Source organism: Pipistrellus kuhlii, unplaced genomic scaffold, assembly GCF_014108245.1.
Source record: "Pipistrellus kuhlii isolate mPipKuh1 unplaced genomic scaffold, mPipKuh1.p scaffold_m20_p_41, whole genome shotgun sequence".
NCBI lineage: Eukaryota > Metazoa > Chordata > Mammalia > Chiroptera > Vespertilionidae > Pipistrellus > Pipistrellus kuhlii.
In genome coordinates, this window is record NW_023425542.1 from 2,207,072 (window position 1) to 2,234,473 (window position 27,402).

At 45.2% G+C, this 27,402-nt stretch overlaps 1 protein-coding gene across 13 annotated transcripts in view; it reads right to left on the reverse strand.

Moving 5' to 3' along the window:
- The window catches only part of PPP2R5C (protein phosphatase 2 regulatory subunit B'gamma), a 138,429-nt gene that overhangs the window by 24,656 nt on the left and 86,371 nt on the right, over window positions 1-27,402 (reverse strand). For all 13 annotated transcript variants that reach the window (XM_036411730.2, XM_036411723.2, XM_036411727.2 and 10 more), the window contains 5 exons: window positions 9,034-9,144; window positions 7,974-8,066; window positions 7,761-7,891; window positions 3,181-3,240; window positions 1,296-1,404 (listed from right to left, as the gene is read on the reverse strand). In XM_036411730.2, the coding sequence (XP_036267623.1) occupies window positions 1,296-1,404; window positions 3,181-3,240; window positions 7,761-7,891; window positions 7,974-8,066; window positions 9,034-9,144 (504 nt within the window). The remainder of the gene's footprint in view (window positions 1-1,295; window positions 1,405-3,180; window positions 3,241-7,760; window positions 7,892-7,973; window positions 8,067-9,033; window positions 9,145-27,402) is intronic.

The window sequence follows — 27,402 nt, forward strand, 5'->3', positions numbered from 1 at the left end:
CAGAGGCTGGGGCCAATGCCTGAACACAAAAAACCCATGTGTAACTCAAACCAGCCTTCTGCACATGCTGATTCCTACTACTAGTTGACTCTGACTTACCCTTGTACGCCATAAGCATCTGTAGACTCAAGAGGCAGACCTTCCTCACACACCCGCACGTTTATAAAAAAAATTTTTTCCCCCTAAGTCATCCCTGACCAACTTTAAAATAATTTTTCATGAGAATTTTCAGCTGAAAATATTCAAGAACACCCGAATTGCGAGTAACCTGTATTTATTTTTGTAATATTCATTGCAAATTGATTTAAAATTAAATTCAAAATATCTTGGCGTGTGCGGATGGTTTCTGTTTTGCATGCGTGGCAGTTTAAACATGGATCTGAACTACATGAGTCAATTGAAGAAAAAAAAGATCCAAGCTGAGGAGACCCCCCCCCAGTTCAAACCTGAGTTGTTCAAGGGTCAACAGTTTTTCCTACAATTTATCCCTCACTGCAAGCTCCCTGAGTGGGGCCTGCAGAGTGGAGTTTCTGGAACACACTGGCTACTGATGCCATCAGTCTCGCTGAGGTCTGTCTACATCACATGTGTCAAACACAAGGCCCGCGGGCCAAATCCGTCCCGCCAGGCCTTGCAATGTGGCCCACACCGCGCTGTCATCACTGCACTCCGCTGCGTTTCCATCACAATGACAGTTTATGACTGTTCAGTAAACCATTCGGCCCGCGATTTAGGCTGGATTTTAGATTTTGGCCCCTTCTCTGATTGAGTTCGACACCCCTACATGGACCTCAGAAGAGTGAGAGGAAGGAAAAGCCAGATCTCCTGGGCCTACAGTGGTTAGTAACCACACGTGGACCTACTTTTCAGTGTGACTGTACTTAGACTTCTACAAAGTTGTAAAAATCCAGAGCTTAAAAACAAACCTTTTCTTTGGCCACTTCACTGGCTACAGAGGTCCAGGAGCTGTGTACAGGTACCCTTTCTTTAAGGTGCTGGACTTTAAATGATACCACAGACTCATTTCCTCTGAGAAGTCTTCCTTGGCTCTTTTCATCAAGCCTGTCCCTCCCTTTCCTGTGCTTAGAACTCACTATGAAATTCTCCACTCCTGAGAGTTTTCTGATTCTCCTAAAACGAATCTCTTCACCCTCTTGTTCTTTCATTAGCACCAGAGCCTTGGTGCCTGAGTCAATAATGTGACATAAGAAAGGAGCACTCCCAGTAACAGGACGGACTCAGTCTCTGGACTCAGTAATGTTCAGGGAAGACCGCTGTGCCTCAGAGCCTCTTACCTGGGGGTGGTAGACACTCAGAGATTTCACTTTGTGCAAAGGCAGTAACACCTTCAATAAGAAAATCTTGTGCTCTTCCTTCAGTGGTAAGGCAAATCCATTAATTATACTGTGAAAACAGAAGTCATGTACAGTTTGAATATTTACCAATTCCAGATTGAATAAAAGTATCTTGTTTTTATCATGAAAATCAGCAAGCAAAAAGATAAGTTTCAGAACAGAGGAGAGTATCAGCAGAAATTTAAAAGAAAATTAAATACCTTCAAGGTTAATTTTGTCTGTAACTACAGGGCAATTTTAAATTTCTGGATTTACAGGGTGTTATCCAGAACAGCGGAAGTCTCTGGGGACAAAACCTCCTTCCTTAGGCCACGAAGACCAGGCAGCTCAGCGGGCACCCCCAGCTCCAGGGTGCCCACACCCAGCACTTGTCCTTGGCCTTCACCCATCCTTAGAATTCCCTTCCCAGGAGAAAGTCAGGCTCGTTATTCTATCGCTGGCAGAACAGAGTCTGAGTGCACAGAACGAACGGCTTTGGTTAAAAATCAGCAAGAAACCCGTTCCCTTCTGCAAAGAAAGAAGGGTCTTACTCTTAACCTGCAAACCAAAGTTTCTGTCTCTAACATCGAGTGGATATAATTACGCAGCTGCAGGTAAATGTTACCAAGAGCTATGAAAGCAGTTAAAGCATCTTCTACATTGTTCCCCCATCATTCACAAACCTCAGGGACAGGGGCCCTGCAGGCAGGGTTAGTCTTAAGTGGCCCTCAAGGACCACATGCTCATTCACCTGGGGAACCCTCAAGATCAGACCCCTCTTTTGGAAGGATCTGGTAACCAAGCCTAGCCGAGGGAGGACACGGAGGCCTGTGGGCACTGTGCTGGACTCCGCAGAGAGCTCACCTTGCCTCTCGACAACCCAGCAGGTGAATAAAATGTATCTTCCCATTTCACAGATAAGGAAACAGATGCAGAGTAGTAAGTATTTTGTCCAAGGTCATACAACCTGTAAGGGACACCCGCCTAGCCGCTCCCTAGGCTCTAGCAGGGGAGAGAGACCCACCGAGTGTGCTGACACTAGTCGAAGTAGAAATCTCCAAGAGGACTAACATTTTTTTTTCAAATTATGTCTACAACAGCAAGTATAATTTTTCTCAGAACTATGGGGCAGGACCAGAGAGCCACAGGATGACCAGCTTCTTAGCAGTTTTGGAAACCATTAACCAAACACCTATAGGCAGTTTTCACTGCAGGACTCCTCAGATCCTCTAGCGGACAATGCGCTTGAATCCCCAAGAAAGAAGCCCATGAAACAGCTCTTTCAAGTTTACTCGGCCACTGAACCCTGAGGACTCTGCGAAATGGCGGGTTAGGAGTCCTGCACAAATGTATAGTCATCAATTTAAAAAATGACAGCAAGCAAGAACTCTGCTTGCATTAAAAGTTTTCAAAATGTTCATTGTTTTATAAGTATACATATGAAAAATTTATAAACTCAAAGCAATCTGAAATATTAGCATTTACTCAATTCCTCAAATGTATAGTAAATGATCTATTCTTCTAAGTGTCAAATATAAACCTTAATGTGACTATTTTTAGCATTGCTTTTGAGGAAACAATTGAACTAGTGTTTCCACAGAATGCTCCTGGGCGTAGGAGGTGGAGCCTACATACTGAGCCACACAAATGGAAGACGCTTGTCATCTAGCATGTTCTCATCCAAGAGCTCCTGAACTCTTCCTTAAGTGAGCTCTTGTGTAAGTTCTAGAGAATGGTGTAAGTTTTCTTGCTTTGGGGAGGGGGTGGTTGAATTTAATGAACTGGGTCCTTCTGCTATAAATTCCATCTAAAGCCAATGGCTACCAATAACACAAAGACGACTTACCTTCCCAGTATTTCCAGTAATTCTGCTATGCCATTGTGATGCTCTGTTTCATAAATAAACCTAGAAAAGGCAATTTGTCATGTAGAATTAGACAGCGAAATGACACCTGGGAAGACTAAAATCCTCTGAATAAGAGAACAGTGCTTTTAGGGGGGAAATCATGCAGCCAGGCAACAATAAGCACATCGATTTTGTAAAAACCATCCCAGGGGCACGGTTTCTTGTCATCAATAAGCTCCTCTGAGCCTCCCACTCAAAAATTCCCCAACATTTTATTCCGAAAGTTTTCAAACAAAACGTTGGAAGAATTTTACAGTGAGCACCTGCGTTTCAACCACCCAGCCTTTACAATGAACATTTTGATGTTTGCCTTATCAAATCCATCCAAAAAATTCATCATTTCCCCCCTGCATTTCAATGTAAGTGGACATCTTAATCTCGACGCCTTCAATATTTAGTCTCTTCCTGACCACTTGGGCCGCCTTGTTGCTTTCTGACACTGCCCAGCCCCACCTCTGTACAGGGCAACCTGAAGACCTCCATCCCCTTGCAGAAACCAGCCTGCGATCCATCAGATACTTCAAACACGTCACTGAATACACTGGGACAATGAGCGGGAACAGGGACACAAACAGGGCGACGTCTCTCCCCCAGAGGATCTGCTCAGGATCCACCGGCCCCTGCCTCACACTGGCTCACCGGGGTCAGTCAGTCTAAGGAGTGGGGAACGGCTGGCCCTGCCCAGGCATTCAGGAAGGGTTAAATGTTTGACCAAAATAACAATCTAACATTTAAGTTGATAATTTTGTATGGCTCGCAAATGATGGTATAAATACCCAAATGGCCCCTGGCAGAAAAAGAAAGGTTTGCCACCAACATGCGCGCTGATTCAGCTGAAGGGAGGGATGTGAGAAGCGGTTCCTGCCCACCAGATGGACACCTCGTTTAGAGACTGCGCTAAGCCAGAAATGAGCTTGTGATTTATAAAGAATGTGACTCCCATTTTATTGTCCTCGTTTGGGAACTTGGCCGAACACCCACAGGATGTAAAATAATCCTGCAGGATGTGCCTAACCCATCTACAGGGCCAGAAGCTAGCTCACAGTTGTGACTATGCAAAACAATTTATCGTTGTATTATGCATTAACTATTGTATTATTTTCCATGTGAACAACTGTAAACATACTTCTGCCCACCCGTATACTACTGGATGGCCAGTCCACTGAGGGGTCAGTTCTTGAACTGAGCTCCGAGGTAGGCTTCCCACAGATTTTTAAAGATGGGGGTGTGAAGTGGGGAGAGAACTCATCTGGCTGGAACAAAGGTTTATAATTTGGACTGGATAGCAGGCAACTGGCAGGAAGGTGGACAGGGTTCATGGAGACTGGAGGTTAGCTCAAACTCACTTGGATCCGAGCCCACAGTGGCAGGGTCAGCAAAACAGTGACATGCATGCAAGTGGATCTAATGTGGCATGAAAATGGGCAGGGAGGTGACGAATGGAACATGGCAGCCTGGGGGATGAATGAAGGCGGGAAGGGAGGGGCTGAGCCACCAGTAGATAAATCCCTTCACTGCCACCTCATGTTGCTCAGCCTGAAGGCTCCCTTCTGGTCACTGGTTTGAAATATTCAAAACAGTTTAAATGCACAAAGCTACAGCTTTGCATAGAGCATCACTTAACAACTTGTGACACAACTCCTCTCCCTTAGACCTGGAGGAGCCTGCCTGCCCCTCGCCCCTGCACTGCTTCTGATCTGGCCCCACCAGCTTTAATGTTAAATAGGGATGGCTTTTACTTTTGAGCCATTTTGTTTTCCTAAGTCAATAATGTTTCCTTACTGGTAAGTTCTTATTTTCTCATTACTTTAACTCGATTTGAAATTGGAATAAGAAACAGAAAAGTAGTTTTCCTTCTGACTTCTCTAATGGGAGACAAGAAGCTGGGTGAAAACGGGAGGGAAGCCATGGAGATCCATGCAGGCGGGCAAAAGGGTTGCTCACTCTTTCAGCAACAATGGAATGAGGGCTCTCTACGCCCATGGGCTCCTCTCCTCCCTGCGGGATAAGGCCTGCCCTCTTGTGAGGAGGTGGAACCACTTTCTGCTCCTGAGTCTGTGCTGCTCAGTCCTGGCACGAGTGGCTGGGACCAAAACACAGGGTGAAGGTCTGAACCACTTCCGGCTACACCTTCAACCCTGGGAGTTGCTGGGGGCCATCCCAGCCCTCACGGACATCAGGTGCTCCAGTGTCAGAATTGTGAGAAAGAATACATGGTGGTTTTTGACCACGCAGATGTGGGGTGGTTTGTCAGCAGTAGGGACTGAAGCCTGGCCTCACCACAGACACCTAACCTTCCGGGTCCACTGTTTGCCCGAACAGGAGTTACCGCAATCTAGCGCTCTCTATAAACCACATCTTAGAAATGCTGATGAGAATGAGAAACTATAGAAACAGGAACTTTCCACTAACATTTGAGTCAGTTGAAGCAAATATGTCTGACATATTCTTTTTCTTATAAGATACTAGGAAGAATTTCGATGAGCTGAATCTCTCTCCCAAGGTGGTCCTCTTTGTTTTCTCACATGAAATGATGTGGAAGTGGTATTGAGGGTGAAGACTCAAACAATTATGGAATTTACATATGCTTATTTTTGACTGCATTTATCAATAATTATAATTATAGAGAAGATAATTGGGGGAAAAACCCCACACTCTTGCATTGAGCATTTAGTGAGAGCTGAACTAAACTGTGTAGTAACTTTTCAATAACCTATTCAAGTATTTCAGTTCTAAATTAGAACTCTTTTAAGATATGAGACATTTTTTAATTCTTTAATGTGGGTGTTATCTGTGATTCTGTTATTCAAACAAAACCTACATTTAAGGACAAAAAAAATGCACTTCGGTGGAGCTTACTGCTAGACCTAAACGACTGGACTATAAATTGTACCTCTTGTTTAAATAATGGCTATTATGTTGGTAGATAAAGTCACTAGGCAAGTAACGACCTTGTTAACACGGAGGGGTAACAACAAGAACATACAGAGGAACATGCACAGAAGACCTGGAAGGAGCTCAGAGGGAAGCCCCACCCACACCGGAAGCTCTGACCTCGGAGTGCCGTACTGAGTGTGCAGGTAAGGGAGAGGATTATACCCTGATGACTGCAGAAGTCAGGCCACAGAGACTTCAAGACTGGGTGTTACACTAGGGCCAGGCTGGTGACGGAACGAGAGGAACCGGTGACAGAATCCCCAGAGAGGCTGTTGGCTTCCATCTGACCAATCGCTCTTGGCCCTTTCTCCCCGCTGCTTGGTCATGGTGTCTAACGGGCCCGCCTGTCCTTTGCGGTGCTCGGCGGGGTCCGCATTCTCACCTGGCACTGCTGCTAGGCTCGCTGAGGGATGTGCACGCTGTGCCTCGCCCCACTAGGCCCTGTCCCTGAGCCAGCCTGCAGCTGGGGGCCTGAGGGTAAGTCTTCCTGAGAAGCCACAATTCACAGAATAAGCTACTAATTAGTGAGCCTCCTGGGGCCAGATAAGAAACTACATTATTTCATCCATCAACATTTATTTGGTGCCACCATGGCTGGGCACGAGCTGGTACTGAGTGTGTGACAGAGCAGGTGACACAAAGCCTGCCCTCACTTGGAGACTGCACCCGTCTGCCAGGGCAGGGAGGCTTTCCAGGCAAGCAGATGCTTCCAGAAGCCTGGAGGTTGCGAAGGGCTGGGGAAAAGAACGTCATGAGGATCAAACAAGGCTGCCAGGTGGTGGAGTGGAAGGAGCTGAAGCTAAGCAGGGAGCCAACTATGGGGAACCAGGCCTGTGAGACCCAGGGCCCCACCCAGGACTTAACACCTGTTCACCCAAAGGGCGTTGGTCAGCCGGTGACTCAGAAGCGGCAGCAGCAGAGACGAAGGTTTGGAGGGGTGTTGAAACTGGGACGAGAAGGGTTTGGGGTCAAGGTGAACACTGTGCTTGGAACATTCTCTCGTGAGCCATGGGGCTGTGCCCTCCTCCTCGTAAACTCTTGTGACCAGCTTCCCAGTTTCCATGGTCCTGCAGGCCTAAGGGTGGGGTGGCTGTGACTGCTAGAAGCTGCCGCGTCACCATATGCTGCTCGCAGCAGGGCCGCCTTCTCTCTGGTGCACAGGGCCATTCTCAATCCTCCAATGTAAGTACCCGATTTCCTCCAGATCCGCTCCTCACTCCCGCTTTCACTGACTTGCAATGGGGAAGAATGAGGGAAAGGCAGGAGGAAGGAACAGCCAGCGTTGGACAGATCACTCTATCAGCATTCCAGAGGGAACCACTGGTTTTAGTAAAAACTGAAATAAAGGAGGGTGGGATGCTGGGAGTGAGCCGTGGGTGGGGTGGAAAAGGGGGAGGGGCCAGCCCCAGCCTGGCATGGAGACGCAGGTGCAGACTGGAGCCACCTGGACACGACCAGCTGGCTGCTCAGAAACAGCCACTGGTGCTCTTTGGTCACTTGTCAAAGGAATGATGAAGTGGGGGCATTAAGTATGCAAAGAAACATCACCACGCGAAAAGAGAAATGTCCCCATGCGGACTTACCTATAAAATATATTATTTATCTGTTTTCTGATGTAAGCTCTTAAGCCTAAGAATTTTCCGTAGATTCTGTGAAGGGTAGTTTTAAGAAAATCTCTCTCTCGAGGATCTTCACTGTCAAAGAGCTCTAAAAGCTTCAAGAAGAAAAAGACACTTAGTGACCTGGGATTCTCTGTAAGGCAGGGCTTTTGTGGTTTCAGCTAATTTGGGCCTTACCTGCAATACAAACTTCTGATCAATATATTTCTTCGCTATATTAGGTTGGAAATCTGGAGACTCTAAAAATCTTAGGAAAAATTCATAAACAAGCTAGGAGGAAAACAACAACAATGAGTCAAAAAACATGTATTTTACTAAATGGAGATTAAAAATACACCATGAGTTGAATCTTTGTCTTCGTATATTAGCCTTACAAAAGTCATGTATCTGTAGATTTAATGCTAAATTGCATGGCTTAATTTAATTGTAACTGATGATGGTAACCGTTTTGTTTTGCTAAGAACCATAGACTACCTCCTTAAATGGCATTTAAACAAAAGAATGTCACCAATGCTTCAATCACGCTGCTCAGAGACCCCAGTGCACGGCAGCCACAGCTGGGCTGGGACCAAGCTCTGGGTGGGATTTGGAGCCTGTCACCTCCAGGCGCCCTGGGAGAGGCAGGTTGACAGAAGCCGGGACTGGCTGGTGAGCAGATGTCCCAGATGCCACAGGCGGGAATGCTCTGCTACTGAGACAGCCCTCCCTTTCCGTCTGTTCCCCGCCTGGCTCCTTCCTGGGTTTCTCATCTCTCCATCTCCCCTCCTCGGACCGCCCAGACCTCCCGATCCAGTGCTCTGCTCAGGGTGGGCTCCCAATCAACCTCTTGCTCTACAAATGCTCTGAGAAAGGCATTGGCCAGCAGGTGAGCTTTGAGGCATGTAGCAGGTGCACATTAAATCTAAGTACCCCAAATGGGAAATGCTGTGTGAGTCCTCCAGGTCTCAATTCAATGGCTGTCAGCAAAGTAATCATTTCCATCAAAGACATACCGACAGTTCCCTATCTCTGTAGTTGATATACAGTATCTACACAAAGAAAAGTCACTGAATGTTCTCTCTTCTGCTAAAACATTTTCATGTACACATAGGTGTGCCAGGCCTATGCCAGTATGATCAGAGGTCCCCCTGCAACCAGCTGGGCTGAGGCCCTCAGGCCGGTGCACTGGGTCAGAGGAAGACTCCACGACATATACATCTCATTTACGCCCGCTTCTGACCATTCCGCAGTTCAGTACCTGTAGGTGAGGCCAGGCTGCTTCTAACGTTGGTTCGTCTTCCTCTGGGTCAAATTCTGCTCCCGTAGGATTGGAGGAAGGTGGTAATGTTCGAAACATATTAACTGCAAACTAAAATCCACATAGTCTATAATTATAACCAGGACATTAAAAATATTTACCAAGAACATGAAAAAAATCTTAAGTAATTCTAAAGAGAGCTGATTCCAGTAGAATTCTCAAAATTCAGAAGCAGCGTGGGCCCCCAATGAGATTCTGGTCAAACTGCAGCAGGAGCCCTAGCCAGTGTGGCTCAGTGGATAGAGGACCACTGAGGACCAAAGGACATGTACCTCAGTTGCAGGCTCCTCCTCAGGGCTCATGCAGGATGCAACCAATTGATGTGTTTCTCTCACATCGATATTTCTCTGTCTCCCCCCACCCCCCTCTAAAAATCAATGAGGATTAAAAAGCGAACAAAACGCTTGCTGTAGGAAACATGGCTGTAGACAGGCGACCCAAGATTCCAGCTTGACTCTGAGCTATTGACTTTCACAGACAAACAGCATCTACAAATGTCGATGGGTAGTGATGGCCTTTATCATGTCGTCAGAGCAAAAGCAAGAAGAAGGTTCACAGTTTTGCAAGAAAAGGGTGAGATTACCAAGGAAAGAGCAGGGGTTAAGAACTGAAGACAGTGGTACATGGTAAATACCATTTTGTGCTGGGACGCCCTGTGCCTGACCCAGAGCCTCTGCAATTAACACCGACGGCACAGTTAAGACGGGGAACTTCTGAGTGTGCGGCTAGAATGTCATTCCCAGAGATAGGCTGCAAGAATCATCACAGGACAGCTCGGCTGAGTGCCCAGAGACCCGGCAGTTAAGAAGAAAATTCTCTGGGATTTGGATGATTTCCTCATAGGACTCCTAACCCCTTCTTGGATCCCCATTTTCATATCACCCTACACCAGTCCCCCATCCCGGCTTAGTTTATGTTCAACTTCATAAAAATGAATCCATGTGTTTTAGAACAGAGGTTTTCTGCATTAAGTCTAGGGTTACTTGGAGCACAGGTGTTTTAATGCCTGTCTGGTTAATATGAAAAGTTAGCTCTCTAAATAAAGCACAACATAACTGACACATTCTTGATATAAATAAAAAGTTCAGTAAGTTAAAATATGACTAGCTACCTTACTGAGTTTGAGTCTACCACCTGCCAGTTACAGAGTTGGGCTCTTACAGGTGATCAGAAAAAGCCCTGGCCCCATTACTCCCCAACGCACAAAATCACTTGACCTTACGCCAGAGCCCGACTCCATGACAACAATTAGAATGTATCTGTGGAGGAGAGGCCAGCAGGGGCCACCATCCAGCTCACCCTGTCTTCACTGTTACTGATTCTGAACCCCAACCGGTAACCCATGAAGAAAAATGCCTGCTCTTTTAGCCATTGCTGTAACAGCCCCGAGCACCAAGTTTGTTCTGTGTCATCTGGAGGATGGGCTGTGGCAGAGCAACTGATGGGGCGCAGAGACAGGACAGGGGGTGGGGAGGAATGAAAAAAATGGTTGGAAATCCAGAAACAAATAGATGAAAAACACTTGTAGAAAAAATATGACACAGTAGAAAGCGTAAGAAGTCTGGAACCTGTGAACAGGTAGTGTACAGGGCTTGCTAGGAAAGGACCTCCCAGACAACAGGTGATTAAGGAACAGAGGCTGTGACAGGTGTTACCAGGCAGCGGGCACGTCCTCAATCACTGGCCCCAGGGTACCCCTCCAGGCACCCTGATCCCAAAGCCCGCACAAGACAGTGGAGAAGAACCTTCCCGTCCCTCACAAAGGAAAGGCCACACCCTGGGTGGGCACCGTCACCTCCAGGGGTGCCTTCCAGGGCAAAGAAAGCACAGAGGAGAGGCAGAGGCTGTGGCCTTCGTGAGTGTGTCATTTGTGACCTGGGGTTTTCTAACCTCTCCCTCAAAGCCAAATGATTGGGGGACTCCAAGAGAGTCGCTCAGAGATGGGGGGCTGGTGGGTGACAGCCGCAGCTCAGTGTCCCTGGCGGCAGAGGTGTCTATGAACACACACTGCCTGCCTCTGAAAGCTTCAGCTTGTGACTCCGGGGCACTCTACCGGAGGGGAACACACAGGTGAAGGGATCAGAGGGGCAGTGGGGACGCCCAGGAACTGCCTAGGGAGCGGTCAGTTCACCCAGATGGGGCTAGAGGTCTGAAGAAAAGGGGAGAAGGCTGCCCCTCAGGGTGGAGGGTCTCCGGAGCACAGTCATCGTTTGCAGGAAGGACTACCACATGGGTAGAGGCCTAGATAGCATGCAGCACACACACAGCGCTGCCCCGCTGCTGGACCTGGGCTAGTCCACTTTAGGTGCCTCACCTGCCAAGTTGCTCACCGGAGGGCACCGATGAGGCTGGAGTCGGGGTTAAAGCGTTAAGCTAGGTAGGACAGCTATAACCAAGATGACAAAAAGGGGCAGGAAGGGAAGACTCCACAGTCCTGGTTTAAGACAATGGTCAGAGTCAGAGTGCCCCGTTATCCAATCAGGCAGTAACGTGAGCGTCACTGTGAAGGTGGGTGGTAGCTAACATCCAATTAGCTGGCTTTAAGGAGATCACCCTCATGAATATGGGTGAGCCTCACCCAGGCAGTTGAAACGCCTTAGGAGTGACTCTGTGGTCCCTGAGGAAGAAGGAATCCCATGTGAACAGCTGTCAGCCCTGCCCCAGTCCAGCCTGGCCCTGCCCCACGGCGTTGCCTCGCCCAGTCACCTTCACAGGTGGAAGACAGTTCCCTGAATGCTCCATCAGCCTCTCTGTCTCTACCCGCTGGCCTGCTCCCTGGCAGCACTCTGACAGACTCAGCGTGGGCTGGCTCTAGTTTCAGGGCGAAGCCCCAGGCCCAGCGTTCTGACAGCCTGGGCCCACCCCCAGCACCTGTACCTTCAGTGAGCTTGATGCTGAGCTAGGAGGCTGCGAGGGGATGTGGGCCAAACTGCTTTGAATGCAGAAGTCCCCATTTTGGTATTCTTGAAGGATGATCACCCTGGATCCAGGAAGTGTCATTATTAGCCAACTCTAATTGATAAAAAGTTATTTACTTTAGGCAACAAATCTCACTCGCACCGTAATTTCCACCCACCTTCCCGACCACATTACGCTGCATTAACTTAATGCTCATATCTAGACAAGGTTAGGAGAGAAGAAGGCAAACAGGAGGCCACTTGGAGTTTCTCTTGGGTTTCTATCCTAGCAACATTTCTTCACACAAAAGCTACGGGGGTCCAATTTGTTGAGTGCTGATGTCCACGTGCTCGAAGGAGCGTGCTGTCCAGATGCGTGGAGTTCTGAGGGAAACTCAGAAGGTGACCTTTGTCAATGTCCTGCCATGGAAGCCGAAGGGAACCCTGTGCCTACTGTTGGTCTGAGGAGTCTGATGGGTCACACAGGTCCCTGTCCGCTCAGCTGAGGGGCTCTGATGCAGCCAGAGTCAGGTCACACAGAACAGCACGGCCTTAGGGGGCAGCATCTGTGGGCCTCCTCCCACCCAGAAGCAGGACCCTAGATGGAAAATCCTGCCCCTCAAGCCTCAGTTTCCTCACCTGTTGAAGAGGGTAAAGCCTCTTTGCACTGGGCACAGGTAAGTGGAAAAGCACTAAGCATGAAGAGTCACCACATGGGTGGGCGCATGCCTGAGGTCTACACAGCCACTGAGGTGGCGTGGACTGACTGTAACATGAGGAAGCACCTGCTTTTACAGCTTTCTTGGCACTCCCACTTTCAGTACTTAAAACCAGTACCAAATTGCTACACTTACTGAATTAGATGCAACCAAATTATGGAAAACCCTCATGATTCTGTAGTATCAAAAAGCCTTTCTATCACTGTAACCGTCACTACCAGGGGAAGTACTAACACATTCAGATCAGAGGTCACTGCAGCACAGGGGACAGGTAGAGGTGTAAGCTATAAAGGGATTCACTCCAGAGAACACTGCTAATCTAATTTCAGAGATGACGAGGAAAGAAAGGTTGCTTATTCAGTTCTTTGTTCACAACCACAAGGCTATGATAGCGATGCTGTTTTATGCATGTGAGCAGGATTTATAAAGATGAGTTAGTTCACCAAAGGCCAAATTATAGTTCCTCCAGACACTCTTCCTCCAGTAATAGAAATTCTAAGCTCCGAGTCAGGTTGCTAAGAGACACATTTGGGGCAGGGGAGTGGGGAGGTGGAGGGACAGTGGAAGCACATCTACAATTTTTTAAAATAAAAAATTATATTTACTTATAAATAGTACAATGTATGTGTAAAAACCAACAGAGGTAACAGACAGAATATCTCAGCAGGGCCACGGATGCAAACCAAACAAAAACTAAAAATACAAACTAATGGCAACAACCTCATCTCTAATAAGCAACATGAAAACATAGCCGATAGGAATCTCCAGGTACACGCCACTACAATGGCCAGTTAGTTACCAACCCTGAGGATGGGCACTGAAGAGCTCCCTGCCTGGGGACGGGACTGGCCATTCTCTAGGGCGGGGGATGCCGCTTCTCCATGAGGTAGCTCATAAACCAAATACCATCTTAAACACAATTCTTTTTTTTCTTTTTTAATATATTTTATTGATTTTTTACAGAGAGGAAGGGAGAGAAAGAGGGAGAGAGAGCTAGAAACATCAATGAGAGAGAAACATCAACCAGCTGCCTCCTGCACACTCCCTAACAGGGATGTGCCCGCAACCAGTGTACATGCCCTTGACCAGAATCAACCTGGGACCTTTCAGTCTGCAGACCGACGCTCTATCCACTGAGCCAAACCAGTTTAGGCTTAAACACAATTCTTATTGAGGTATTTTAATGAACTCAAAGGATGTAATTTAAACTTTAGGTGGATAATAAAAGTCTTAGCAGCAATCTTAAAGAGAGAGAGAGAGACTGTCTCTTAGTTGTAAACTTAGTCCAAATGTGCATTCCCGGCCAAGTTCAGCTGTCATCCTGAGGACACGTGCCATAATTCACTCACTCCCTACTCTCCAGCACCTGCAGCTGGGCGTCACTCTCGAGGTCCTCAATACCTGCTGCCACTCACCTTATTAACTGCAATGCCACATAATCACCAAAACCCGTGACCACTTTCCGCTGACACCCGAGACCCCAGTCGCAGGCAATGCTAGCTCATCAGGGAGCCTTTCCCGGGCCCAGATGTAACTGGATCTCTGATTTTAAGCTCACTTGTCATGCAGTACATTTCCTTCCTGATATTTGTCTCAAATATAACCGTATGGCTGGGTCATTTGTGGTTTAACGTCTTTCTCCAGAGCCACCTCCCAGGTCATCACACTGCCCGAGTGGCACAGACGAGCACTCAGTGAACGGGGGTTAAGCAACATGGCCAATTTCTGATTGGTCTGTTTCATAACAAATTACTGGGCAAGAGCCATCAAATCACATAGTTTATCTCCAAGTAGATGCCAGAATGTGATATTTAAAAAAGAACTATTATTAAATTCTTATTTTGAATAGCTTATTTTTATAATCATTCAACTATGTTCTTGAGTAAGAGTTAAAGATATGTGGAGCCCTCGCCAGTTTTGCTCAGTGGATAGAGCATTGGCCTTCAGACTAAAGGGTCTCTGGTTTGATTCTGGTCAAGGGCACATGCCCAGGCTGTGAGCTCGATCCCCAGTGGGAGGTGTGGAAGAGATAGCTGATCAATTATTCTTTCTCATTATTGATGTTTCTATTTCTCTGTCCCTCTCTGAAATCAATAAAAATCTCTCTCTCTCTGGCTAATATGCCAAGTGTCCGACCATCCAACCAGTCGCTATAGCGTGCACTGATCACCAGGGGCAGATGCTCAACACAGGAGCTGCCATGACGCACACTGGCCATTAATAGAGAAATGACACTGGGGACCTGGTGCTCACAAAGCAACACTCAGCTTTCCCCAAGTGGGACCAGGCCCTGCCACTACCCCAGAGTGACAGCCCACCAAATTGCAGCTAATGCTGCCGAGACTTCATGACGCAAAATGCGGCCCACAGCCCAGCCCAGCCCAGCCCAGCCTGGAAAGTGGCTGTGGGTGCCAGGTAATGACATCAAGTAGCAACCCCCAGCTTCCTCTCCCTAGCAACAGGCCATCTATATATAGAAAAGCCTAAGGGTCCATTACAACCAAACAAATGACTGAACAGGCTGCGTGGGGTTATCTGGCCGGCAAGGGGATTAGTGAGGGGGGAATAAAAACGACCAAGCAGCAGGCTGCATGGGGCAACCAGGCAGCTGGGGGTTAGTGATAGGCTACCAAACAACTGAGCAGCAGCCTATGTGGGGCAATAAGGCTGGCAGGGGGGGTAGTAAGGGGCGACCAGGCTAGCGGGGGTGGGACAGTTGGGGGCAACTAGGCCAGCATGGGGGGCAGTTAGGGGTGATCAAGCAGGCAGGCAAGTGAGCAGTTAAGAACCAGTGGTCCCAGATTGTGAGAGGGATGTCCAACTGGATCGGGCCTAAACTGGCAGTCAGTCATCCCTGAGGGGTTCCAGATTGGAGAGGGTGCAGGCTGGGCTAAGGGGACTCCCTCTCTGTGCACAAATTTCGTGCACTGGGCCTCCAGTTTAACAATAAACAGCACCACAGACTTGCACCCACAAAGCAACAATTGGCTTCTCCCAAGCGGGATACAGGCCCTGCCACCACCCTGATGCAACACCTCACCAAATTGCAGCCAATGCTGCTGAGACCCCATGGCACAAAATGCAGCCCACATCCCAGCCCAGCCTGGAAATGGTGGCTGTGGGCACTGGGTAATGATATCGTATATCAACGTCCTGCTTCCTCTCCTTAGCCACTAGCCTCCTTGGAGTTTCGTTAGCCCAGCATGGTGGAAACATTTTACACTTTAACCAAATGTCTGTGAAGCATTTTCCCATGCCTCATCTCATTTGATCCTCACAGAATTCCTGGAGTAGGTAGATAAGAGACTCAGTGGAATCCTATTTTCTTTTCATTAGCTGGGAGAATGGAGATTTAGAAACTTGACAAGACTGAAAGGAAGAAATGGTGGACCTTGAAAATGACTTCATGCCGGGACCGGTTTGGCTCAGTGGATAGAGCATTGGCCTGCGGACTGAAAGGTCCCGGGTTCGATTCCGGGCAAGGACATGTACCTGGTTGCGGGCACATCCCCAGTAGGGGGTGTGCAAGAGGCAGCTGATCGATGATTCTCTCTCATCGATGTTTCTAACTCTCTATCCCTCTCTCTTCCTCTCTATAAAAAATCAATAAAATATATATTTAAAAAAAAAAAAGAAAAAAAAAAGAAAAAAGAAAATGACTTCAGGTTTTCTCCCTGCACAGAATATAGTTAAACACTGCTGTAGTTAAATATTTTACCCTTGTTCTCCCTGTGTGATCTACAATAATAATCTGCTTCATGTTGACATTTACTGCTGTGTTGCTAACAATTATCTGAAAGAGAAGTTGGAGTGTTTCACTGGGATGGAAAAAGTTTAGCTAAATCAGAAAGCAGGTCTAATAAAGCAAGTTTATTCTACAGTATAAAGAGATAATATGCAAATTGACCCTCATGCCATCACAAGATGGCGGTGTGCAAAGCAGAGGCTGGGTCCCCATAACACAAGATGGCTGCACCCACAGTGGAGGAGGGGTTCCTGTAATGAGCGATCAGCAGGGACCTGAGGCTGAGTGGTGCCGAGCTGGGGCGGGGAAATTCAGGCATGCCCCCTGCCCTAGCCCGGGTCAGGGATCTCAGGCCGTGCCCCCTGCCCCAGCAACGGGCCTGAGGACCTGAGGCTGAGCCCCCACCTGGCACTGGGCCGGAGGATCTGAGGCTGTGCCCTTTCCTGGTGGGGCTTCATGGGGGCCGGCCAGGTCTGGATCTTGGCCTATATGCGTGTGGGTGGGGAGGACTTGACTCTGGGTCCTGTGGCACGTCCCAGACTCTGACAGGAGAAAGATTTTCATATACATTTTACTCATTTTCTTTCATCTCTGGCACTTCTATTATAAAGGGCAAATAGCAATATTAAAATATTTCCTCTAATTAATTCCCTTTTAATGTATACGAATTTCGTGTACCAGGCCACTACCTGTGTGTGTGTGTGTGTGTGTGTGTGTGTATATCACTAGTGCCAATCGAACGTGTATGTTTCAATCTGTCATTGTCAATCGTGAATTTGGTTGACACCTCTATTATAGAGCATAAGCGAATAGCGATATTAAAATTTTTCTTCTAATTAAATTTCTTTCAATGTGCACAAATTCATACACCAGACCACTAGTGTATGTATGTATGTATGTGTGTTTATGTGTGTGTGTATGTATGTGTGTATATATACACACACATATACACATATATACACGTATACATATATATATATATAGTGGAAATAAAAAACCTACAAATAGCTGAAACTGGTTTAGCTCAGTGGATAGAGCATCAGCCTGAGGACTGAAAGGTCCAGATTCGATTCCGATCAAGGGCATGTACCTTGGTTGTGGGCACATCTCCAGTGGGGGGGTGTGCAGGAGGCAGCTGATCCATGTTTCTCTCTCATTGATGTTTCTAACTATCTCTCTCCCTTCCTCTCTGTAAAAAAATCAATAAAATATGTTAAAAACAAACAAAAAACCTACAAATAAAAAACCCCTAAAACCTATTAATTATTACCTGTATACGGTACGGTAGTATGGTAATTGTCAATGCAAACCAGACAAACTGTGAATCCTACAGTATCAAGAATTTACTCATTTATTCAATGACAATCATGTCATCATCTTCTGGAACATCATCATAACAATCCAATTCCTGAATTTCCTGGTGAATTTCTTGTGACTCCATTTCTTTCAGAATCAGTGGACCAAATCTCTCATGTTTAGCCTAGGGGGGCCTTATTTTCGGGGGATGCCTTATATTTCACTCAGAAGGAACCTGTAAGTAGGTCTTATTTTCGGGGAAACACGGGTAGCTATGACGTGCTCTGACCACCTGGGGGCAGATACTCAATGCAGGAGCTGCCAAGCTGTGGTGACTTGGCAGCTGGAGATCTCAGGTGATACACTTGGAAATAGAAAAGAGGGAGCCTGATTCTGGGGTGCCTCACGGAGAACTGCTCTCTCGCAATCCGGGAGGGGAAGGAGGCTAAGGAGCAGCTCAGGTGGGAAGAAGGAGGTTGGATGGGTGGATGGGCTGGGCGGGAACCTGACATTAAGCAGAGTTCTGCCCTAGGCCGACCAAATTCTAGGCTCAGTAAATACTGTTTGCTAAATAATTGCATTTTGCAGCTAAATGCTCACAAGTGGTCACTTATTACCAAACTTAGGGTAAAGTGAGATGAAGGAAGTGATTCAGATAGAGAGAGTGACATAATATTGGGAGGAGAGAAGGGAGCCCGATTCCGAGGTGCATCACCTGAGAACCACCCTCTTGCAATCCGGGACCCCTCAGGGGATATCAGAGAGCCGGTTTCTGCCTGATCCCTACAGGCCTGGTTGGGGGACCCCACCGGTGCACAAATCTGTACACGGGGCCCCTAGTCTTCAGATAAGCATGGAAATATGCTAGACATTTATAATTATGTGTATGTTCATTCTTTTTAAAAAATATATATTTTATTGATTTCTTTACAGAGAGGAAAGGAGAGGGATAGAGAATTAGAAACACCAATGAGAGAGAAACATCGATTCAGCTGCCTCCTGCACACCCCCTCCTGGGGATGCGCCTGCAACCACGGTACATGCCCTTGACTGGAACCGAAACCTGGGACTCTTCAGTCGCAGGCCGATGCTCTATCCACTGAGCCAAACCGGTTAGGGGTATTCTTTAATTTAAATTTTTGAGTTTAAAATTAGATTACTAGATTAGTAATGACCTGTAATATAGCAGTTCCCTCAATAACATCATTTTGTCCCACATTGTTTTGTCATAGTGTTTTTGAGTAAAAACAACAACACCGTTTCCTGTCCAGGGCCATTGTCTGTGAGTGCGCCTGGTGTCCCTGATCTGCATGGGTTTCTTCCTGCAGCACAAAGCTATGCATGGGAGGTGAATGTTGTGTCTATACCGTCCCAGTGTGAGTGGGTGTGAGGTCACCTGCGATGGGAGAGTATCCAGACTGGACCCATCTTTGTCCCCTGAGCAGCCAGGAGAAACTCTAGCTACCTGTGACTCTGAACTGGAATTGGGGGGTTGAAAAATAATTATCTGACTCTTTTTTATTCACCATTCTTAGGTGTCTGTATAGCTCACATTTATTTCAATATTTAATGTTAGAAATGTTTTGGGCCTTCATTTAAAAGGTGACGTTTCTATGACTAGAAATATGCCACAGGAACTTCACTCTTGCGTATATCATTAGCCTAGGGCAGTGGTCGGCAAACTCATTAGTCAACAAAGCCAAATATCAACAGTACAACAATCGAAATTTCTTTTGAGAGCCAAATTTTTTAAACTTAAACTTCTTCTAACGCCACTCCTTCAAAATAGACTCTCCCAGGCCATGGTATTTTGTGGAAGAGCCACGCTCTGCCGACCACAGGCCTAGGGTATAACTGGTTTTGTTATACTACATTATTTCACTTAAAGTTGGTTTCTAGGAACCTACTGATGACTTTGAGGACTTAAGGTACTTTTTATTTAATTCAATTAGTGTTAAAGATAACACTCAATTTGGAAGTTTCTCTTAGGTGATTTACTCTGGACCAAAGGTTAGTTATGCATAGATTCTGAATGATGTATATTCTTCAATATTTTGTTATGAAAATACCAATCAAAAAAGTTTAATCTTATAGAGAATAGCTAAGTAGCCACCAGTTAGATTTTACATTTACACTCTAACATACTTGCTTTAGCACATATTCTGATTTTTTTTTTTTTTTGCAGTAAAATGTGAGAGAGTTTAGGAATGCTTTAAAATAGCAAAACTATATTCTGTAGCCTACATTATATAAATAAACTGAAAAAAGAAGTTTCAGAGCTCAAGTACTGATTTCCCAGTCATACATGTATTGCCAACCATTTTCATGCTATGTCCCTAACCATATACTCTATGTATATAGTTATGCAATTACAAATTATACAAGTAGCCTTTGTTCAGTATATATTTTAGAGTCATTGTAGCATAGATTGTGTTGATTATTATAAATAAAATAGAGATTTACAGTTAAGAGTAACAGGAATGGGATTTACCCTACTTCCTGACCAAAAATCGGAAAAAATATATGGAATTATGACTTTCAAGACCCTGGCTTTCAGGTGAAGGATAGAGACCCTGAGAACTGGGAAACAGTGTGGTGAATCCTACGACTGCTCAGATTCCTGCCTGGATGGAACTTCCAGGTTGCAGCACAGGGAGAAAGAACAACGGTGGTAAGAACTTGCAAGGCAAAGACCCAGAGAGAAGAGCTGCAGAGAGAGAGAACACTGATATTGCAGAGGCCCCACTCAACTCCATAAGCACACCCTTCAAAATCAAAAGCAAAAGACTTTTGAACATATTGAAGAAAGTCCTTCAGGCAGAAGGAAAACTAATACCGGTGGATTTCTGGATTTAGAGAACGGAGTGAAGAAACTAAAAATAGCCCTGGCCGGTGTGGCTCAGTTGGTTGAGCATCGTCCTGTGCACTAAGTGGCTGGTTCAATGTGCCCGGAGCTCTGGGTTTCATCTCTGGTCAGAGCGTGTGCCCAGAGGGTGGCCTTCATCCCCAGCAGGGGAAACACCAGAGGCAGCTGACTGAGGTTTCCATCTCTCACTGATATTTCTTTCCCTCTCCTTCCTCTCTCTCTAAAATCAATAAAGACATATTAAAAAATAAAAGAACACTGAAAAGGTAAGTATCTGGGAAGTAAAATACATTTTAAAAATTACTTATACCTCTTTAAGAGGTAATTATTTAAAAATAAAAATTAATATGTTGTGGGGTTTATAATATATGAAGAAGCAAAACGTATGCCAACAATAGCAAAAAGGCTGGGAGAGAAGAAATGGAAGTGTGCTGTTGTAAACTTATATTCTATGTGAAGTAGTATGTTATGCCTGAGGGAAATTAAAGATGTAATTGAGAAAAGTTAAATAAATGAGATCAAACAATAACAGTTATAGTTAAAAAGCCAACAAAGGAGATAAAATGGAACCATAAGGAGCATTCAGCTGACCTAAAAGAAAGCAGAACAAAAGAAAAAAGGAACCGAGAACAAATGGGACAAATAGAAAAAAAATATAGCAAGATGGTAGATTTCAACTCAACACATGAATACTCACAATGAAAGTAAATGGCTTAAATGTTCTTATAAAAAAGTGAAGATTGTCTGACTGATTATAAAAGCAAAAAAGGCAACACTCAACCAAAAAAATAAATGTGGAAAAGGACATATAACACTAACACTAGTCAAGGGAGAGCTGGAGTGACTATAGTTACATCAGACAAAACAGATTTTGGAGTAAATAATATTACCGGGAATAAAGAAGATAATTTTATAATGATAAAGAAGTTAATTCAACTTATAAATAATACTAATATTTATACCAAATAACATGAAATGAACCCTGCTAGAACTTCAAGAAAAAATAGACAATAAACAATTAGAAATAGAAAATAAACAGCCTCAATTACAACAGTACCTCCCCAAAAAACAACAACAAAACTTACTTATGAGTCTAAAAAGATACATGTCGGATCTGTATGCTGAAAACTATAAAACAAAGAAGAGCAAAATGGGAAGATATACTGTGCTCATGGACTGAAAGGTTCAATATTGCTAAGCTATCAAGTCTCTCCAAATCTACATGTTCAATGCAATCCAATCAAAACCCCTGATGGGTTATTTTGTAGACAATGACAAGCTGGTTCTAAAACTTAAATGGAGGAGACTGGAGAAGAATCCAAGATGGTCGCATAGGTAAACACCTAAATGTAGCCTCACACAACAATTTCAATAAAATACAAAATGGACATTACCCAGAACTACAGGAAAGTCGACTGACAGGAAATTCTATAACGAGAAGGAAAGAGAAAACCAGAAGGAAAATCAAGAGGAGCTGTAAAAGCCTAAGGTACGAAGACATGTTGCGTGCACAGAGAGGACGGAGCCGGAGAGGAGGGGGAGGCTGAGTGCCTGGCTGGCGTTCCCTAGTGGGAAGGAGATAAAAGCTCAGACTGTGCTGAACCTCAGATCCGACAGCACTGAACCCCAGTTCTAGGCCAGACCCTGGGGACCCAGGCTCATACAGAGGGAGCCTGGCCTGTAAGGCGGAATCTCAGGGGAGTGGCAAAAGGCAGTCCCGGAGGCGCATACATTGCGCGCAGAGAATGGACGGTTGACTGTGCTGCTGGATTGTCCTAGCGGGAAGGAGACAAAAGCTCCAGACTGCTCTGAACTCCACTTACAACCCCACTTCCAACTGAACCAAATCCCAGTTCCAGGCTCATAGGGGGAGAGCCTAGACTGTTTGGTAGCGGGCGAAACTCGAGGGCACCTTTCTCTCAGAGGTGCTTGCAGCTGAGGAACACTGAGATTCAGGAACCTCATAGGGCAGGGCTGATGGAAGCCAAGGCTGTAGGCTCCACCCTGAAACTCCGCCCCATCCAAGCTGAACACAGAGACTTTTAAGGGAAGCTGCGAAAATGCCGAGACAAGGAAACAGGTCACAAATGAAAGAAATGGAGGACAAAAAGTGACTGGATATAGAGTTCAAAACCACACTTATAAGGTTTTTCAAGAATTTCCTAGAAAAGGCCACTAAAATAAACGAGGCCTATGAGGATATGAAAAGGGATCAACTAGAAATAATAAGGGATCAACAAGAAATAATAAGGGACCAACAAGAAATAAAGAATACATTGTCTGAAATAAAAAATATTATACAGAGTCCCAAAAACAAAATGGAAGATCGCAAGAATCAAGTCAAAGATTTGGAACATAAAGAGCCAGAAGACACTCCTCCACAGAAGCAAGAAGGCAAGAGAATCCAGAAAGTTGAAGATAGTGTAAGAAACCTCTGGGACAACTTCAAGCGAACCAACATCAGAATTATGGGGGTCCCAGAAGAAGAGAGAGAGCAAGATACTGAAAACATACTGAAAGAAATAGTGACAGAAAACTTCCCCCACCTGGTGAAAGAATTAGACTTACAAGTCCAGGTAGTGCACAGAACCCCAAACAAAAGGAATCCAAAGAGGACCACACCAAGACACATCATAATTAAAATTCCAAGAGCAAAAGACAAAGAGATAACATTAAAAGCAGCAAGAGCAAAGCAGGTAGTTACCTATAAAGAAAGGAGCATCCATACGATTGTCAGCTGATTTCTCAACAGAAATCATGCAGGCCAGATGGGAATGGCAAGAAATCTTCAAGGTGATGAATAGCAAGAACCTACAGCCAAAAATATTCTACTCAGCAAAGCTATCACTCAGAATTGAAGGCCAGATAAAGAGCTTCACTAATAAAAAAAAGTTAAAGGAGTTCATCACCGCCAAACCAGAATTATATGAATTGCTAAAGGGGGTTCTTTCGGAAGAGAAAGAAAATAAAGATAAAAATTATGAACAACAAATACGTCACTATTAACAAGTGAATCTAAAAACCAAGGGAATTAAAAAAAATCTGAACAATATTAACGTGAATATAATAGAATCAGAGGTATGGAAGGGTAGTGAACTGACGATTCTCGGGGAAAAGGGGAGTGGGGGTGTGTGGTAAGAGACTGAACATAAACTGTGCACCTATGGATGAGGACAATGGGGGGTGGGGAAAGGGCAGAGGGTGGGGTGGGAACTTGGTGGAGGGGAGCAATGGAGGGGGGGAAATGAGGAACATTTGTAATAATATGAACGATAAAGGTTTATTTTAAAAAATTTAAATGGAAAGTTAAAATATTTAAAATAGACAAACATTTTTGGAAGAGAGTGAGAGAATTCACACTACCCTACCTCAATATTTACTATAAAGTGACAATAATGAAGACAATATGGTATCAGTGAAGGCTACATTCTGTACTAAAAGACTACATTCTGTACAAGTCCATTTACATGACATCTTGGAAAAGACAAAATGAAAGAACTGAAGGACAGATGGATGGTAGTCAGGGATGATGGAGAAGGGGGAAGGCCTGACTGCAAAGGAGTAGCATATAGCACTTTTTTGGGAGGGTAATGACTATTCTCTATCTTTAAAAAAATGTTTTTATTGATTTTAGAGAGAGAGGAAGCAAGAGGGAGAGAGGGGGAGAAACACTCATTGGCTGCCTCCTGCATGCCTCACATTGAGGATTAAACCCACAACACAGGGATGTACCCTGACTGGGAATTGAACTGGTGACTCTTCGGTGCATGGGATGATGCCCAACCGAAGAGCCACACCAGCTGGGGGCCCTGTAGACGTCTTTGATATTACACCAAAACTCAACAAGTGGTAGTTTATGAAAGGCCCACTGTTATGTGGAGTCTGAAACCTTATCAACCAGGGTCTGGACTCAATCCCATAAGGTAATTGTGATTTACACTTGTCTTGTCTTGCATTTGAATGGCTCTCTGGCCCATAACCGGTTTTGTAACATCACTAATTGCTCATCTGGAAAATACTGGTCACTGAATTATGTAGAGCCCATTCATTCATGTTGCTGCTAATCTCAACAGGAAAAACTGAAGTACCAGGAAGCTTGCATCAGTGAATAAAAGTTTCCCAAAATTCAAATTTTCATTGGAAAGCTTGAATTAATTGGTCATGGACACAAACACTGTCAGTTATTTTCCTTAAAGTGACACTCTCATTTTATTTTTGAGAAAATGCTTGCTAATTATTCAACTCTGAATAAGCAGTTTCTCTGTCAGTCATCCTTTTAAGTAAAACTGGTATTCTGTGAAAAAAAATGAGTATGCTATTACTTGGTTTTGCTATCAGTGTTTTAACTGTAAAAAAAAAAAAAAAAAAAAAAAGGATGAAAGCAGTTTGGCACAGAACATTGGCCCGTGGACTGAAGGGTCACAGGTTGGATTTCGGTCAAGGGCACATACCTCGATTGCAGGCTGGCTATTCTGGCCCTAGTCTGGATGCATGCAGGAGGCAACCAACTGATGTGTCTCTCTCTCATCCATGTTCCTCTCTCTCTGTATCTCCCCCTTCCTTCCACTCTCTCTAAAAACCAAAGGAAAAATATCCTCTAGTGAGGTTTAACAAGTAAACAAAAATAACAACAACAAAAAAAAAGTGTGAAAGCCTGAAAAACAGATGAATTAGATAACCTAATTAGGGAAAAACAGATGGGGGTTATATTTTAAAAGTGCCTGAAATGGAGAGTGTGGAGTTGGTGTAATTTAGGCCTGAGAATCCAGATGTTAAGAGTTTCGCCTCTGGTATTGCTCTTTTTCATTCTCATCTCCCTGAACCTAAATTTGTTAAACCTGGAAAAAGGGTCAGGCTAGATGATCGGTAAGGTTCTATAAAACTTCAGGGCCAAAGTCTATCGTATATAAAAAGACACAGTCATGTGGGAAGTGCAAATCCAGAGCAGTAAGACACCCACCATGACGCTGTCATAAAAAAGACATCAACACAGACAATAACGTGTTGGCGATGATGTGGAGACTCTGGAACCCGCATACACTGCTGAGGACTGTAAACTGGTGTGGCCACTTTGGAAAACAGCCTGGCAGTTCTTCAAAAGGTTAAACACACGGAGTTCATGTAACCCAGCAGTTCGCCCCTAGGTAAATACCCAAGAGAAACGAAAACACATCTACACACAAAAGTTTGTAGACCAATGCTCTCAGCAACATTACTCATAACTGCCAAGCAGCAGAAATACCCTTCATCAACGGATGGATGGATAAATCAAACGTTGTTATCAATGATTCCCTCTCATCATTGATGTTTCTATCTCTCTCTTCCTTTCCCTTCCTCTTTGAAATCAATAAAGATATATATTTGAAAAAAATATATAGCACTCCAGTTTAATATTTGTAAGAAGCAAGTATAAGGATTATACCTTTAGAGCTTTGGATTCTTCAAAGTGGAAATTATTATCTAAAAATACTATTACAAAAAGACATCAACCAAAGGACTTGTATGCATGCATATGAGTATAACCAATGGACACAGATACAGGGGGGGAGGGCACGTGCTAGGGGGGGTAGGAGAGCCTGGGAGAGGTCAATGGGGGAAAATGGAGGCTTATGTAATACTTTAAATAATAAAGAATTTAAATTAAAAATAAATAAAAATACTATTATATTGATAAAACAAAACCACACACATTCTTCCCACCACCCGCTCCCCTCTCTCTCCTTCAAGCAAGCCTGGCAGGTGCTGCTTCAGTGGCGAGCACACTGAGGTATGTGAATGGAACTGAGAGGCCCACATCTCTTCCACCAGGCACGCCTGTGCAGGCGCAGCTGGACAGAGGCCTCCTACTGGATGCTCAAATTCTACTGAGAGGATCAGAACCACTGCCGGTACCACTCCACCACACTCTCTCCTTGCATCCATGCCTTCTGTCTGTAGAGCAACACACCACCAGTAAGTAAAACCCTGAGTCCTATCTGCCCATCTCTCATTCCACCCCCGAAGCTCCCCAAAGAGAAAGGCCACGCTCTCCCCTGCATTCCCTCGTCACAGCAGGGAGGGGAGAAGGAACTGTCCCCGCTCTCTCAGTGACACAGAAAAGCACGCCACGAGCACGTATCTTCATGTGATGATCCAATTTATCCTGCCCAAAGTTTCTCTCTGCACCCTGCTTCCCCCCCACGGACATGGCAATCTTGCACGCGTGTCCTCTTCCCACGTTACTTTCTTCACTGATGGGTGGCTCACTTGCGGCCTGTCTTCCATGTGAAGCAAAGCTCTGGGCAGGCAGAAATCTGGTCCACTGCTCTATTTCCTCACCCACCTGGGCCACGGTGGATGCCCACTGAGTGTCTGCTGAGTGCTGTGGAGGGCACACTGTTCAACCCCGAAATCAAGCATGAATTTCAGGGTTGGGAGCACAGTGAAGACAGCAGGAAGATAATCTAGTGTTAGAACAGGATTTTAACAGGGTGAGAAGTGGGGAGTATTTAATCTAGGAAATGTCATGTGGGAATGGGAATAAAAGAATAAGTGATAAAAATTATTAAAAAAAAAAAAACACTAAAAGTTTTCAAGACTTAACTACGCTAAATGGTTCCACTAATGTACACTGCCCCTGTGAAATGTTAGTGCCAGACGGATGCAGGTGGGCTTGAACTTGGGTGAAGGGCAGGCACCTGATCTAAATCAGGCCAGCTAAGCCTGTTCTCTGCAGAATCTACTCTCTTGCGTTAAGGATGGGACTTGGGCTGCTAACAGTCAAGACTCCTTAAGAACAGAAAAACT